Source organism: Pectinophora gossypiella, chromosome 28, assembly GCF_024362695.1.
Source record: "Pectinophora gossypiella chromosome 28, ilPecGoss1.1, whole genome shotgun sequence".
In the NCBI taxonomy this organism is placed as follows: Eukaryota; Metazoa; Arthropoda; class Insecta; order Lepidoptera; family Gelechiidae; genus Pectinophora; species Pectinophora gossypiella.
Window position 1 is genome coordinate 4810296 of NC_065431.1, and position 18060 is coordinate 4828355.

The 18060-nt window shown below is 39.4% G+C and overlaps 1 protein-coding gene across 1 annotated transcript; it reads right to left on the reverse strand.

Moving 5' to 3' along the window:
• Positions 1–3102: 3102 nt before the first annotated feature.
• On the reverse strand, positions 3103–17007 carry LOC126379249 (CUE domain-containing protein 2). Its single transcript, XM_050027944.1, has 7 exons — positions 16635–17007; positions 11403–11534; positions 10772–10853; positions 9062–9188; positions 6924–7087; positions 5824–5953; positions 3103–4304 (listed from the first exon to the last, which is right to left on the reverse strand). The coding sequence occupies exons 1-7, from the start codon at positions 16798–16800 to the stop codon at positions 4242–4244; spliced, it is 864 nt and encodes a 287-aa protein (XP_049883901.1). The 5' UTR covers positions 16801–17007; the 3' UTR covers positions 3103–4241.
• Between the last annotated feature and the right edge of the window lie 1053 nt (positions 17008–18060).

Here is an 18060-nt window from a genome sequence, read left to right on the forward strand (position 1 = left end):
CCAGTCCCCGGCAGCCCCGCTGTCCGTAGCTACGGTAGCGGCTACGGTAACGGCGGAGCAGGGGGTGCGAAGAATCTCCGTACTGGATTCGGCTACCACCAACGACGTGAAAAATAAATTGAGTATCCGGGATGTGGCATAACTGACCGACGGCACAATTTTAACACAGTTGGCTCGATCATTATAGACGGCGGTACGGCTAACCACAGCCTAACAGAAAGCTCGATGAGGCGCGGGTTAGTTCATATTGCGATGGATGTATCTCTGACTATCCCAATTGGGATATAGTCGTGAGTATAAGCAGGGACAATTTTCAGAGTTGTCAAACTAAAAAAAAAATAAAGCGTGGTCCAATCGACATCAGTTACATATTACAGAATATAAAATTCCCTTAATTTTTCCAAAATACTTCCAATTTCACCCTTTTAGTATTGTAATAGGGATCTAGTACAACAAACGGAAGCGAAGCGATATGGATATGCGGCTCTCACACAGTACAAAATTTGAGACAACAGGCATGAGGGTGTCCAGTTGGGCGCGAACCTCGGCTCAGGGCGTCGTCTGAGAGGATAATATTTGAAAGAATTAAACGACCCTAGTAGGTCGATAGCGATAAGCGCTGAATGAGCGAAATCGTGGACTACGCCGACGGGGTCGGTATCGGGGTGAAGTGTCTGAATCAGAATCATTTATTCAACGTAATTATCATGGATAAACTTGTTGAAGGTCAATGTAACATTTCTGAATTTACGTCATTTCGCAAGGTGTTATGGCTGAGGAGAAGAAATGACAAGAAACTGCAACAGCAACATATCTTTTAAATCAATGAGGATACATTACAAGTTATTTAATAACTAGAGAAACACATTCAATACCAGACATTTTTATCATTTAGGTAATCATTAATCTTAGTCTGTTGTAGCAAGCTTATTGGCCGCAGCTATGAGTTGCGTCATCTTTTTTTTTGACGTGACTTATTGTAGATTTGCCGCAGATGGCATTAACTACTTGGCCGGACAAATGGGGAGCGCTGAAGGCTCTCACCCGGTGCAACGTTTACGACAACAGGCCTGAGGGTGCCCAGTTGGGCGCGAACCTCGGCTCAAGGCGTCATCTGAGAGGAAGAATATTTGAAAGGATTAATCCTTGTGGGTGAAATGCGTAATCGCTTCCATTCGTTAAGTATGAAATATCCCTAAAATAGAACATAGCTTTATAGATCTTTAGAATTAGAAGTAAAGATAAGATAAGATAGAGTTTAATAAATAATATCATAGTTTTAATATTTTTATCCCCATTTCATGAGATCTCACGTTATAAGGTCAGTCGGTATAATGGTGCGACCACACTGGAGTTTGTTTGAAGAGCAACGTTGTCAGCCAGGTAGCCAGAAGATATTGCTACTTAGCAATCATCATCATCAGCCCATTAACGTCCCCATTGCTGGGGTACGGGCCTTCCGTATGGATGGATAGGGAGAACGGGCCTTAAACCATCACGCGGGCCCAGTGCGGATTGATGGTTATTAACGACTGCTAATGCAGCCGGGACCAACGGCTTAACGTGCCTTCCGAAGCATGGAGGAGCTCTCAGAACTTTTTTTGTGGTCACCCATCCTATGACCGGCCATTGCAAAAGTTGCTTAACTTCAACAATCGCAGACCGAGCGCGTTTACCGCTGCGCCGCCGAGCTCCTCAACTTCAACTACTTAGCAATATACTTTACTAATTAATAACAATCTTCGTGGTCTTTTTTTTTTAAACCCTTTAATTTTTTTTAAGCCCTTTAGGGCGTAAGTGTATATTTGTATGTTTTTTAAAGTCGCTCAGCAAAAGTAACTCCAGTGTGGAAGCACTTGTAAGAATATTTTGTGTAAAATCCATTAAAATTTTGTTACCTAGAAATTGTGTTAGTAATTCGGTTTTAAATCCTAAAATTGATAAATTTTATAGTTATATTGATGCCGATTTTGACTGGAATAACTTAACTTTATTTTAGTTTAAGACAGTACTAAAAATAGTACCATCCTTCACAAGAAAGAGACAGATCTAGTTTTATAACTGTAAAACTAAATTAAAGTTTAAATTAAATTTAAGTTTTGGTCTTAACTTGGTTAAGTGAAAGTGTCGACCTTCAGTTACAATTAGAGTAAGAAAGAGACAGATATAGTTTTAAAACTGTCAAACTAAATTAAATTAAATTTAAGTTTTAGGTTTAAGTTGGTTAAGTTTGCTTTTGCCATAATCGGATACTTATTTGGCAGATAGGCTAGGTATCAAACAGTTTATCAGCAAGAGTCGAGCAAGCCCTAAGAGAATCCCTGTAGATTTAGATATATATATCTATGTATACCTAAGTATATTAAGTATACTACAGCAAATAAAAAAAAAACAGTCTTTTTAAGGACGAGAAATGTACTGAACACTTGATTATGGTCCATATTTGTATAGATTTACGGATTTAATGGTTCTGAAGTTGACTCATTCGTTCACTCATTTCCATTAACACAGTTGCCTCGACCATTATAGACGGCGATACGGCTCACCTATCACGTTGGTCTAACAGAAAGCTCAGTGACGTGTGGGTACTTAGTTCATCTTGCAGTGGATGTACCTCTGACTACCCCAATTGGGTAGTCGCGTGAGCTTTACCTACCAAACCTACAATATTTTAAAAGTTATAAACACCTCCCATATTACCTGTCCATCCCGTGCTCAGCGGTGAAGGAAAACATCGTGAGGAAACCCACATTCCCGAGAAATACATTTTCGGAGGTATGTGACCTAATATTGGCCCGGTATTTCCTTCGCGGGTTGGAAGGTCAGACAGGCAGTCGCTTCTGTAAAAAATCGGACCTGTCAGATTGGGTAAGCGGACCCTGTGAGAAACGGGATAATGCTATGGAGATGATGATGATTACCTGCCCATCCCGTTAAAGGTCGTAGCGTGAATTCACCGAACCACTAACACAATTCCTTTCAACTAAATAACATTTCCATCACAAAAACCATCGCATGTCCGCGTTGTAATAAAAATAAATATTATTAATAATAATAATGAATAATAATATTAAAAAATCTAAACTTAAACTTACATATGGCATCAAAATCACAGATTTGTGTAAAAACAGTAAATCTATAGGAATCACTTTGTCAATAATAAAATAACAGTAAAAAATCACAGGTCGATACACACTTACCACTAAAGAGAAAAACGCGGCGGTTACACGCACGGCGTCTTTTAGACGCCACGTGACGCCTCCATGCTTCTGAACACATCTTAATATACCAGTCGTGATAAACATAATACTGCACAGCTGCCTAAGGATTACACAACTAAGGATAAATAAGCAAATTAAATTACACTTAAAAACTATTCGTGGCAAATGAAAATTCAACAAATCAGTACAGAAAAGAAGCGGTTTCATAAACGCCGCGTTTAAAACGTTCGAGTCACGCGCCTTTAATATTCTAAATCTAAAATCACGAGACACAAACGCACGCCCCATTCTAAAATCGGAATAAATTACACTAATACAATTGTAAATTACAATTACTAACATACAAGTCGAAATTACATTTATGCAAGTCGAAATTACGGTTTTGCAAGTCACAATTACATGCTTGCAAGTAGACGCGCGACGCGCGGTAAGTGAATTCATTATAGGATTTATATTTTCGAATTCATTTTTTACGTTCACGCATCCAAAATGCTGCGAATTTAATTTTATATTTGCGCATAGGTTCCTAGATAATAATAATAAGTTTTCACAATTCAAATACTTCTTTGAAGTCGCCTTAACGATTTCACTTAATTTAGAATCCTTGTAATACAATATTACAGGTTTGCAAGTAAAAATTACACATGTAACATTCCAAATTATACGTGTAACAATAAATATTACACCGTTACTAATCACAATTGTGCGCGTGCGAGTCAGTACTGAGCACGCGCAAGTCAACAACATGTAAGTTAAATATTTGCAAGTCATTTTGAACATGCAATATAAAATTTTGCTCACGCAAGTCAATTTTCCGCTTGCGCAAGTCAGTATTCCGCTTGCGCAAGTCAGTACTACGCTTATGCAAGTCACGATTACAGTGATGCAAGTTAAAATTACGCTTATACAAGTATAAATTACGCTAGAGGGGCGTGCGGGGAATACGACGTCTAGGGAGGACAAGGTTAGTGCGGGGAGCGCGGAGTTCGCTTGTTCGCCGTACTGATGTGAATTTAATGGTTAAGGGCAATGCTGCTTTTTCGGTTTCTTCAAATGTTCCTCATCGATGCCGGATTTCGGGACCTTTTGAGAAAATTGTTACGTTACTCCTCGAGATTTTAAAGCTAGATTTAATCGGGTTTTTTAAAGCTAGATTTGATCAGCTTTTTTAAATACTAGACGAAGTCAGCGTTTTTAAAGCTAGATTTAATCAGGTTTTTAAAAGCTAGATTTAATCAGCTTTTTTAAAGCTAGATTTGTTTAACTTTTTTAAAGTTAGATTTAGTCAACTTTTTTAAAACTAGATTTAGTCAGCTTATATACGTCTCACTGCTGGGCACAAACTTGAAGTAAATAGGAAGGATTTATAATATATTTTATTGTTTGTAGGTTCTCGAGACCTTCAAGTATGGCAAAAAGATGTAGAGCTCATTTGGCTTAGTTTATCTATGACAAAAATAATAATTTCGATCACCGAATGGCGTGGCTACACTTACACCATCTATTGTCGCCGAACTAATGTCCCAGCACCCTTAACTGGCGCTATGCGTCCTCCACATAGGTCCTGTTACCTTGGGATTACAGTTCTCTATTCTTGTTCTACTTTTAGAATATATACTAAAATACCGACTGATATTAAAATGCTAAAATTTACATTATTTAAGACAAAATTATATAAATGGTTTAATGAACGTAATTTTTATTCTGTCAGGGAATTTCTGCAGTAATGTAATTTTTTGTTATCATATAAAAGTTTAGTGTAAATAAGTGTACCTTTGTCTACATATCATGACATTTGCATGCCAATATTGTTATGGCGAAACGTGTATTGTTACGTTACTCTTCGAGATTTTAAAGCTAGATTTAATCGGGTTTTTTAAATACTAGACGAAGTCAGCTTTTTTAAAGCTAGATTTAATCAGCTTTTTAAAAGCTAGATTTAATCGGGTTTTTTAAATACTAGACGAAGTCAGCTTCTTTAAAGCTAGATTTAATCGGGTTTTTTAAATACTAGACGAAGTCAGCTTTTTTTAAAGCTAGATTTAATCAGCTTTTTAAAAGCTAGATTTAATCGGGTTTTTTAAAGCTGACTTCGTCTAGTATTTAAAAAAGCTGATCAAATCTAGCTTTAAAATCTCGAAGAGTAACGTAACGATACATGTTTCGCCATAACAATGTTGGCATGCAAATGTCATTATATGTAGACAAAGATACACTTACAAACCCGTACATGTATTGTACCTACTTCTAATACCCACTTGTCACCTTAGGGTGCTACCAGACCAATCGATCGATCATCGATCGACAGCATCGATCGATGGTAGAATAGAATAGTCGACGTCGATCGATAGTTTCTACCAGACCAATCGATCGACCATCGATCGACGGCATCGATCGATGGTAGAATGAAATAGTCGACGTCGATCGATAGTTTCTACCAGACCGACGGATCGATTATTGTCATCGCCCGGCAATCGATCGATTGCTTAATCGAACAGTATCTGTCGATCGATGATCTATCGATTGGTCTGGTAGCACCCTTATTCACCATGTTTGACGCAAATAAAGTTTCTATTCTATTTTATTCTAACAAGTGTCTTACCTCAGTGTAGCGCTCGCCTTTAAGGGAGACAATCTTGTTGTCTCTGTACCGAACCAGCTTTTTTGGCTCAATCTTGGGCGCTAGAGGTCGGTGTTCCTTGGTGTCAGAATTCTTGTCCACGTACGAATACCTGTAACGATATTCAAATTCAAATTCAAATTCAAAAATATCTTTATTCAGTAGGTAACATAGTTACACTTTGAATCGTCAATTTTACATAACGAACGTCTCATCCGCCTAAAACTACTGCAGCTTCTCACAACCTGTATAGCCGGGGAAAAGAAGCTGCAAGAAAAACCTCGGCACAGGGCCCTAGACGTTCTTTAAAAAAATAAAAATAAACATAAAACATAAAATATTGGTATACAATTGAGTAATTTATATTTATTATTATTATTGTTATTTGTATGTCGTTTCCATATCTCGGGCCTATGGAGTCTCGGACTTTTAGAAGGCGTGCGTGGGGCCGAAGCCAACACGTAGAGTAGATACTATACGTACATATATTTCAATGGTGCTAATTCCTGTAAACACCATCAAATTTTATTTTAAGTTATATCTGTCATTTTCTTATCCGCCGAAAAGGAAAAGGACGGGTAATCGACAAGCATAAAAATTACGGAATACACGTCAATTTTAAGCACAAATGTAAAACAACCGTTTAAAAATTTTTTGATTCGCCCGGGTTATCCATTCATTTACTCATTCTTTCTAAAATTGAGAGCTGTCAATCATCCGTCCCTTTCCATTTCGGCGGATAAGAATATGACAGGTATAACTTAAAGTAAAATTAGGAGGTGTCTGCAGGAATCGGGGCCATTAGGCGGCTAAATTACTTAATTGTGTAACAATATTTTATGTTTTTTTTTAAAGAGCGTCTAGGGCCCTGTGCCGAAGGTTTGTCTTGCAGCTTCTTTTCGCCGGCTATACAGGTTGTGAGAAGCTGCAGTAGTTTTAGGCGGATGAGACGTTCGTTATGTAAAAATTGACGATGCAAAGTGTAACTATGTTACCTACTGAATAAAGATATTTTTGAATTTGAATATTAGGCAGGTAAATTACTCAATTGTATAAAAATGTATATAGTGATGGTGTAGTACCTGGCGATGATTCTGGACTTGAGCTCGGAGTCGTCGCAGGTGGGCGTGCGCGCGGCGGCGGTCAGCGCGGCGGGCGCCAGCGCCTGGCCGTGCTCGCGTCGGTGCAGCAGCGTGCCCGCCGCGCGCTCCACGTCGCCCTGCGCGATGGACACGCAGTGCTTGATCTGCGGCACGGCCGGACGGTGGAAAAAAATATATTAAAAAGATTGTAAAAATAAGCAGTCTCCGACCAAACAGCGACAGGATTAGCTCACTGGGACGGGCTAACCTATAAAATGCTACTTAGGTTCTATGACGATCTTGTGACGTAGCGAGTAGGCGCCGCTACTTCAAAAGCGCACCCCTGATGCCGGGCAGCAGCGGTATCAGTACTGGTTGGAGGCCGAGGAAATGGATTCTGGTAGGGCTCTAGCTCCATCACCGATTGAGAAATTGGTCGGTGTACTGCGGAGCGGAAGGCGATTGGGGCAACCACCGTTCTACACGCCCTATCTATGGAGTGATGGCGATTACTCCACCGACAAGAGCGCAGCTCTTAAATAAAGAGAGAAAGAAACCGCCTATATACGTCTCACTTTTTTTTTATTGACGTGACTTATTGTAGATTTGCCGCAGATGGCATTGACTACTTGGCCGGACAAATGGGGAGCGCTGAAGGCTCTCACCCGGTACAACGTTTAAGACAGGCTTGAGGGTGCCCAGTTGGCTGCTGGGCACAGGCCTCCCTTAATCAAGCGAAAGGAGAAGCCTATTCGGAAGGCACGCTAAGCCATTGGAGGCACGGCATTATCTTACTTTTTAGACAATCAGGTGATTCAAGGCTGCAATGTCCTTAGCGAAGGATTTCGACAATGCAGTAATTCACTTAATTTTCAATAATAAAATTTACGTCCATGGAATGTTGGAGATACCAATTTAATGGTAACACTTACCTCATAGAGAAACAATGATAAAGTGAGAAACAGTGTGATAAGACAGAGATGTGGTGTAAAAGACGATATAGTGACTAGGATTGAGAAAGGAATGTTAGGTTGGTTTGGACACGTAGAGCGGATGAAGGATAATAGAATTGCAAAAGCGGTATATAAAGCGAAAGTTGATGGTAGGGCTGGCAGAGGAAGACCGAGAAGGACTTACGACGACCAAATTGGAGATGTCCTTAGAAAAGGTTCAATACGATCTACTCTGAACCGGCGTGCGTGTATGAAGCGATTGATGAATGTGGAGGAAGCAAGAGAAGTGTGTCAGGATCGAAGCAAATGGAATTCTATAGTCTCTGCTTACCCCGGTGGGAAATAGGCGTGAGTTTATGTATGTACTTACCTCATCAACCGGCTAGCAATGGCGGCTTGTCATAGGATTGATCATACCTGGTGTTCTTATGCCATGATTGCACGTACTGTTGACGACAGGTCGACATGGCAATCGGGGCATGAGGTGAGCCGCGGAGGCGGGGTCGCCCCGCACACCCGCACAGTCCCCGCGGCGTCTTAGTCTTAGTGTCGCACGAGTCCGTATCGACCGCGTTTATCGATTATAATCTCGCTCACATAATTTATTACTATTGTGTTTTAAAAATGGCTACGGTTGCATCTTTGTCGCGTGTTAAACGCTTCGTTAGGGAACACAACATAAAGAGCGATTTGTGTTTGACAAAGCTTAAAGAGATAACAACGAATGCAATTTTGTCAGTCACGGCAGAAAACTGGAGCAATTTCGAAAAACATGTCCAGAACCTTGAAAATGAATATTGGGAAAAAGACATGGGAATGGAAAATGAAATGGAAGATTTTATTATAAAAGTCGGAGATACCAGTGACGAAGATTCTTTAAGTTTTTGTAGCGATACGTTAGATGATTCAGATGAATAAATATTAACTTAAATGAAAACGTGGTATTATTTTATTCACATTTTGTTATATACATAATAAAAATATATCGATATTGAAAACGTCTCGTCACTAGAGAATTGCCATGTCGACCTGTCGTCTCGTCACTAGAGAATTACCATGTCGACCTGTCGTCTCGTCACTAGAGAATTACCATGTCGACCTGTCGTCTCGTCACTAGAGAATTGCCGTGTCGACCTGTCGTCTCGTCACTAGAGAATTGCCGTGTCGACCTGTCGTCTACATTACCTCCATGACGGGAGTGTTGGGGAACATCTCTGATAGCGCCCGACACTGGCTGGCGTACTCATCTCCTTCAAGCAGCGCCCGACGAACGCTCTCTCCACCTTCAGAGCTCTCCGAGTTCGAATGAGAACTGCGGACGACAAATAGACATTTATGGAAAACCTGTCCCCTATTTGGACTGAACGCTTTTTTTTTGTAGATTTGCCGCAGATGGCATTAACTACTTGGCCGGACAAATGGGGAGCGCTGAGGGCTCTCACCCGGTACAACGTGTAAGACAACAGGCCTGAGGGTGCCCAGTTGGTCGCGAACCTCGGCTCAGGGCGTCGTCTGAGAGGGGAAATATTTGAAAGAATTAATCGACTCTAGCGGGTCGATAGCGATAAGTGCTGATTGAGGGAAATCGTCGATCACGCCGGCGGGGTCGGTATCGGGGTCCTGAAGTGTTTGGTGTCGCGAGCTGATTGGCTGCCTCTATGGCTAGAGTAATCGGGTCGTCGGGATCGTATATTACTTCCTTCTGGGCTGAAAGCACAGCCACAACACTTCATACAAAACACCTCGTTTTACACAGACACTTCTTTCGTGACGATGACAATTCGATCAATGTAATCTATAATGCTCGCGTTTCACCGATCGGCGTGGGTTGAAAATCAGTGTTGCCCTCTGGGTAAATTTCCACTGAACCCTGGCCTTTTTGGTGAGCTGCGGCACCCATATACCTTTATGTTTTCCAACTAAATATTAATGTGTGTCGTAGGTTTTACTTAAATAAACTTTTTTATTAACATAAACTGCCTATATACGTCCCACTGCTGGGCACAGGCCTCCCCTCAATCAACCGGAGCGGGTATGGAGCATACTCCACCACGCTGCTCCAATGCGGATTGGTGGAGGTGTTTTTACGGCTAATAGCCGAGACCAACGGCTTAACGTGCCCTCCGAAGCACGTAATCATCTTACTTTTTCGGACAATCAGGTGATTCAAGCCTGAAAAGTCCTTATCAAATAAAGGACAGTCTCACAAAGTGACTTCGACAATGTCCCCATGGGGAATCGAACCCGGACCTCCAGATCGTGAGGCTAACGCTCTAACCACTAGACCACGGAGGCTGTCAAACTTTTTTATTATTATTAATACATCAGCCCAAAATGCTGCCACGGCAATAGCATATAATAAGGTATAATACTACGTATAGAACGGCAACTCTCCGCTCCCCACCAGCTTCTGAGCTAGGTTTACCTCACCCCCTCGGTCTTACTTTAGTCTTCAATCGTATGGCGTCAGACGTCACACACACAGATGCGCGTGTAAAACGAGGTTGATTGTATGAAGTGTCCGGGGTGTGGCGTTGGCCAGCTTGGTGCTACATCTATGACAAACATTTCTCCTTCAAAGAACGTCTAGGGCCCTGCGCCGAGGTTTTTCTTGCAGCTTCTTTTCCCCGGCTATACAGGTTGTGAGAAGCTGCAGCAGTTTTAGGCGGATGAGACGTTCGTTATGTGAAAATTGATGATTCAAAGTGTACAGTCATGAGCAATATAATGAGCACTTTAGGACTCTGTCGCACTAACATATTTGACATTTAGTGAGACTTACAGTTCAATTTGTCAAAAAAATTAATGTGACATGGTACCAAAGTGTATACATATTAATGCTCGCGACCGTATATTACCTACTGAATAAAGATATTTTTGAATTTCATTCCTTACCGATTATTTTTGGTGACAGAAGGTAACATTTCACTCAGACTTTGTAGTGTGAGGCTCACTTTATCACTTCCCGCGGAGTCGTCTGAAACAAGAATGATAGGTTAGCTTTGTGGTTTGCGAGGTCGACTCGGTTTTACGGATGACCAAACTACATAAACAGCCTATATACGTCCCACTGCTGGGCACAAGCCTCCCCTCAATCGACCGGAGGGGGTATGGAGCATACTCCACCACGCTGCTCCATGCGGGTTGGTGGAGGTGTTTTTACGGCTAATAGCCGGGACCAACGGCTTAACCAAACCTGAACCTGGATGACCAAACTAAGTGGTTTTTAATCAAATCAAATATACTTTATTGCACACAACACATAAAACAAATTTACACTAATGGACGAAAGATACAGCACAATCTGGCGGCCTTATTGCTAAGCAGCAATTTCTTCCAGGCAACCAGTGTAAAGGAAACATTTATTCCAACTTGGTGCGGGACAGTGCAACATCTTGTAGAAAATTATAAAATACCAACATAAAAAAAAACAAATGAAAATAATAAAAGTAAAATTTTAAAAAATAAATAAAGAATAAAATTTATTTTAACAGAAACCGAAACCTCTAGATCATGAGCCACTCACCGTGGTTAGACAGCGAGTCACTTTCTCCGCCCCTGGACAGCTCAGCTTCCAATTGGAGTGCCCACGAGCACACCAGTCCAGGGTCGATGTTAGAAAACTCTGGCACGTAAGCTGACATCATCTCGATGAAGCCTGCAATAGAAAAAAAAGTTTTAAAATAATTTTAAAAAATAACCCCGACCAGAAATCACTTTGTGAGACTGTCCTTTGTTTGGTAAGGAATTTTCAGGCTTGAATCACCTGATTGTCAGAAAAAGTAAGTTGATTCCGTGCTTCGGAGGGCACGTTAAGCCGTTGGTCCCGGCTATTAGCCGTAAGAACACCTTCACCAACCCGCATTGGAGCAGCGTGGTGGAGTATGCTCCATACCCTCTCTGGTTGATTGAGAGGAGGCCTGTGCCCAGCAGTGGGACGTATATAGGCTATTTATGTTATGTAACCCCGACCAGAAAAAAGTACGCTAACAGCAGACCCGCTCAATGGTTCCAGAAGACATTAGTGTTTCAAATGTCAGATCCCACATATGCTTGCAAGCAAACTGAGCGTGTAACATTCCTATCACACCAAACAAACGACCTGATGACCTTGAAGACCTGAACCGATTTCCACCAAACATAGCTAAGAACACTCTCGACTGATATACCTTTCAAACAAAAAAAACCGCATTAAAATCGGATCATCCGTTTGGGAGCTACGATGCCACAGACAGACACATACACATTTACACACACAGACACGTCAAACTTATAACACCCCGTCGTTTTTGCGTCGGGGGTTAAAAACTACCTACGACTACAAAAGGTCTTTGCGTAGCATCTGCGGCGTTGAGTGATAGAGTGAGAAACAATGGGATAAGAGAGAGATGTGGTGTAAAAGACGATATAGTGACTAAGATTGAGAAGGGAATGTTAGGTTGGTAAAGGAAAAGTTGTTAATGGTTCTGTTTTTATAATAAAGTGTGTTGTAGTGCTCATATTCTGAAGCTCTTGAGTTGCTTATTATTAGGTATTTTGTGTGTACTATTTATATAAGTAGGTATATATGTTAGGTTATGTATATAGGTTAGGTATATATTATATTTGTAAGTATGTTATACATATATTTATTTGCATGTATTTATTGGTAAGTTGTACTTATAGTTTGTACCCGCAATCTTTAAATATTTTTTTTATATTTTTACCTCACCTTATGGTTGTCTGGAAGAAATCGCTTTAAGCTATAAGGCCGCCATTTGCCATGTACTTAGTTAAGAGACTTTTTGTAATTATTTCTTTTTATTTTGGTGCAATAAAGTGTATTTCTATTGTACTGTATTGTTGGTTTGGACCAAAAACCAACCCAATCCATCCATAGGGAAGGCCCGTGCCCCAGCAGTGGGGACGTTAATGGGCTGATGATGATGAAGATGTATTGTTGGTTTGGACACGTAGAGCGGATGAAGGATAATAGAATTGCGAAAGCGGTATACTTATAAAGCGAAAATTTATGGTAGTGCTGGCAGAGGAAGACCTAGAAGGACTTACATTGACCAAATTGGAGATGTCCTTAGAAAAGGTTTAGTACGGTCTTCTCTGAACCGGCGTGTGTGCATGAAACGATTGATGAATGTGGAGGAAGCAAGAGAAGTGTGTCAGGATCGAAGCAAATGGAATTCTATAGTCTCTGCTTACCCCGGTGGGAAATAGGTGTGAGTTTATGTGTGTACTACAGGAAAATGACTTTCAAAAAAGTATCATCTACCTAGCGCTATCCCGTTGTTCACGAGGTCTGCTTACCTAACCTGAAGATTTGACAGGTCCGGTTTTTTTATAGAAGCGTCTGCCTGTCTGACCTTCCAACCCGCGAAGGGAAAACCAGCCCAATACAGGTTACGTCAGGTACCTCCGAAACGCATTTCTCGAGAACGTGGGTTTCCTCACGATGTTTTCCTTGGCCGCTGAGCACGTGATAATCATTTATGATCCAAACATAACATTGAAAAAGAATCGAAAATCATTTAAGCCCGGGATTTAAACCTGTTTGTTGCATTGGGCAATTACTTTTTATATGCGCAAATGTCAAATTGGAATATTGCTTTTTTAGCTTCGAATAATTTAGCTGTGGCTTTTTTAACCGCCCAGTAGGCTCTGCACAGTAACCGCGCCGCGCGCGGCGCGAATTATATCGAGGCCTCCGACCAATAGCCGTTTGACGTCCATCTACGTAGATAGCATTCGTATCGTTTATTGGTCAAAGCGCTCAATATAATTCGCGCCGCGGCGCGGTTGTCATGCAGACCCGGCAGGTATATTTTGTTTACTCTTCTATACTGTGTACCTATCTACTTTTTATGAAATATGTTTTTCTTTTCTTTCTTTTCTTTCTTTTTTTCTTTGGCGTCATGCGACTTGCATATTTGCCATTAATGTAGATTTGAATGTAGAAGATAAAAACTTATTAGTAAGGGTAAAGATGTCTCATAAAATAAAAATAATGGGCCCTTTTTTACTGTTTACTTTTGTTTTTTGGACTTATGTATTTGTGAAATAAACTTTGCGAAGTTTTTATTAACTTGCTTACGCACTTTGGGGATCCTATACGGCAGAAACGGCGGTAGCTACGCCCATGCTGTCCACCCTGTAAAATCCTACAGCGTGAAGGCTAGTATGATTTTCATTTAATAATAGAATAATAAACCAGTTCTTTACCATTGTTATAAAATCTATTGTTTTCAAAATGTTTGTATTTTCAGTTGCTTACCTTGACTGAGTTCATACCTAAATGCATGGCATAATATAAACAAGGTATGCTCAAGTCTTTTTTGAGTCTTATTGTAATTATTATTTTTATTTTTATTTTGGTGCAATAAAGTGCATTTGTATTGTATTGTATTGTAAAAGTGACAGATAACACTTCACTTCACTTTTTTTTTAATTTATGGCTGCATCATTTAGAAACGTCAAACATGGTCTCTTACAAAAGTTCAAGCCAAAAAAATCAAGTTTGTCAGAACAGTATGGAGAGGAGCATCCTAAAAGTTAGAAGAAAAGACAGAGTGAGACTGACCGATATAAGGAAAAAGACGAAGGTCAAAGACATAACAGAACACATAAGAAAAATTAAATGGCGTTGGACTGGACATATGATGCGAGAAAAAATTGAGAAATGGACAAAAGACGTAACCGAGTGGTACCCCAGATACGGAACAAGAAAGCGAGGAAGACCAATTAAGAGATGGGAAGAAGAGATAAAAAATACAGCAGGAAATATGTGGAGAAGGCTGGCGAGAGACAGGGAAAAGTGGAAAGAGCTGGAGGAGGCCTTTGTCAAAAGACAAATGGACGAAGAGCATAATTAAACACATCTTTTTTTCTTTTTTAATATTATGTATAAGCTATAAAAAAAAAAAATGTTACAATAAGTCCATAGTAAAGGCTATATCTATCTATCATTTAGAAACAATGATTCTGCCAAGTCAAACAAACGTGGGATTTTTATTTATTTATTTTCAAAGTAACATACAGTATTATAGAGTAACCTAATGCACTGTATGGTAAGAAAACAATATGTGAACTAATATACAAAAAATAAATTTAAAAAAAATAAATAATTCAAATTCAAATATATTTATTTCAGACATTAACACATCCATAGGGGTTAGTATGAAAGGCAACTTAATAGCTAATGTTATCTTAACAATATACTTATAAATAAGAGCTGGGTTTTGGCAATATATGAGCCTTTGTCCAGTGCTCAAAAAATGAACCCTGAGCGCAGGCAGCTAAAATTTTTAGGAGGCTGTTGCCGCTGCCACGCACCCTGCACATCAAGGATGCTACTCTTTTTCTCATAATAGCAGCAAAGCCATCTACATGGGCATCTACGAACATCCCTGATGCACGGCAGAATAATAAAACTAAACAACATGAAAGTCGTACACAACAAAAAATAAATTAAAAGGCAAACTAACACCAGATTAGTTTGCCTAGTTTGGGAAGTTGGGAACCTCTGTTCATTTTGTAAGACTTACCATTTTACCATTGCTATTGCGAATAGATGATTATGAATTATAACTACAAACCCAACCCAACCCAACTTCAAACCTTCCTTTTATGCCTTGTTTCTTTTTTTTTATAAAATTTCTGATAATAAAAACATATTTGACTTCTTCTCTGGAGTCTGGAGCCTCTGGAGTCACTTAATCTATCATGTTAGGTTGTTCGTAGGGCTGGCAGATGAAGACGTAGAAAGACATACATTGACCAAATTGGAGATGTCCTTAGAAAAGGTTTAGTAAGATCCACACTGAACCGGCGTGCATGTAGGTATGAAACGATTGAAGAATGTAGAGGAAGCAAGAGAAATGTGTCAGGATCGAAGCAAATGGAATTCCATAGTCTCTGCTTACACCAGTGGGAAATAGGCGTGAGTTTATGTATGTATTAGGGAGTATGAGCCAGTGTTGTTCTAAATACTTTTTTTTGTCCCTTTTTTGCGCGCAATCTATCACCCTTGGATAATAAGCACTTCTTGTGGTGTATAGGTATCATTTTAGGTAAGCGACCAGTGTCGCTTCCTATTTTGGGCCTTAGTTGGCTAGATCCTGCGGCAGCCTCCTTCTTAGTCTTAGTTGTGTGTGCTCATCCATGAGCGGCCTGGCCAGTATATTAGGATGGGCTGTTATTCTGTTTTTGTAAGAGCAGCTTACATTTTTTAACTCTTCACTTACTGTTGGGATTCCCAACTCTTTGTCTAATCTTCTAAATACTAGTATCAATTTTATTGATATACAATCAACCTTATTGATTGATTGAGGCGTGGGTACTTAGTTCATTTTACAATGGATGTATCTCTGACTACCCCAATTGGGATATAGTCATAAGCTTATGTTATGTTATGTTTGGTGTAGAAAACGCAACAATCAATAATACGCAACGCAACGCAAGCATAAATTAAAATATTTGTGAATCTGGACATTTCATAGGTCAATGGTATCTTGTACAATTTATTGATTTTTCAGGACTGCAACTTATGAAGGGATAAAAATAGACACCCGACATCTTAGTTTAACGTTGTCAACCCTGGAAATGCTGTAGAATGTGCAGTATTGTTCCTGAAACTGTATAAATCTGATTGGAAAATATATAGCTTAAAATATGATCTTAATTTAAATCTCTTCCTGGCGCTTGACGGAAATAGAGGGTAAAGTGTAAAGAGGGAGAAATGAGGATATTTTTTTAAAGGTTTTCCTACCTTCAACATCGAAGCAGGGGTCCTGGGAAGCCTCCTCGAGGATGGAGATCACATACGACAGAACTATGTCGTCTATTACGTTTAGGTCCGCAGAAGGGATGTGTTTAGTGATGAATTGAAACAAACTCTCCTTCACGACCGACTCCTGTTGCGCTATAGCACTCATTTTGCTCAAAAACAGCGTAAAACACTTTTAAAATGGTAATTTTATTCACGCCTCGCTGCTTGCCTACTCGCGGAGTACAGCTACGACGTACAACCACGTTCAACAGCTTATCACGCGGCAGTTCAATTATTTTTCACGTTATTCCAAGAAAACAACAGTCTCAGTGATAATTTTTACAATTTTCCCGAGAAATACTGGGACAGGCGACAAAAATCAATACAAATGAGATTTTTTTTTCTAAACAACTTCTTGTTGTTTTTTAACTGAGCAGAGACGTTTGTTGATACAGCCGCTGGATGCATTATGCACAAACAAGCGCCAGTGACAGGGATGGGTAAATATACCGTCGAATAAGTCTGTCCCTTTCTAATAACTTGTGAAGCGCAACTGCGACGTTTTTGGGCATATAAAAGTGGGTTTCTGAACGAAACTGTCAGCGGAAAAAGTAAATGACAGATGACATCCAAAGTGGCGCGAATTTTAAGCCGACGTAAAATAAAAAAACTTATAAAAGTCGTAAAATAAAGATACATAATAATTTTAAATCAATATATTTATTTCAATTATTTTTTTAATGTAACGAACAGTCATTATCGTATTTTCAACTTCACCTAAAATGACTGAAACACAACGCCAATGTCACAACTTGGTTTTATAATAATAACATTTATTGTTATAATTTCAGAATCACATTGGGAATATTTGGCGTATTTATTACAAGTTGGAAATTATAATAACACTCAAAAGTCAATGGAATTTCAATATTAGCTTTTTTATTCAGTTCTTGGAATTCGAGCAAAATGGAGTAACTCATGTTTTTATACTTTCGGTTTTTTAACGTAGGTAATAAAGTTTATTTATTTATTATTATTATGCTGTTATTGAAATAACACCGACTTACACAAAAATAGAGACATATTTGAATATTTTATGTTACAGACTGAAGAATAAATTGTACAAAGTCACAATAACATTAAAATGAAAAATTTTACTTCCTACTAAGTAGTCAATTAAATTTATTTAATAACTTGCTTCATTTAACAAATATTATTGCAATATTTTTATTAATAACACATTATCTAAACATTTACATTGAATTTTAATTCGAATCTAAATAAACATGAAATAAGGAGAATCGAGTGACAGGATAGTAACGGACTTATTGTAAAAAACCATCTAGCATTATTATTTACTTATTATCTACGGACTCGTTTTGTCATCTAGAATATATTACACGGTCTTATCTGTCAAAGCGGTTTC

Bases quoted from the DNA above. Each gene is read 5' to 3' on its own strand.
- LOC126379249 (XM_050027944.1), bottom strand. From the start codon at position 16,800: ATGAGTGCTATAGCGCAACAGGAGTCGGTCGTGAAGGAGAGTTTGTTT. The intron at 10,854-11,402 runs GTGAGTGGCTCA...TTCTTGTTTCAG, and splicing joins TGACTCGCTGTCTAACCACG to ACGACTCCGCGGGAAGTGAT. The intron at 4,305-5,823 runs GTAAGACACTTG...TTTTCTCAAAAG, and splicing joins AAGGCGAGCGCTACACTGAG to GTCCCGAAATCCGGCATCGA.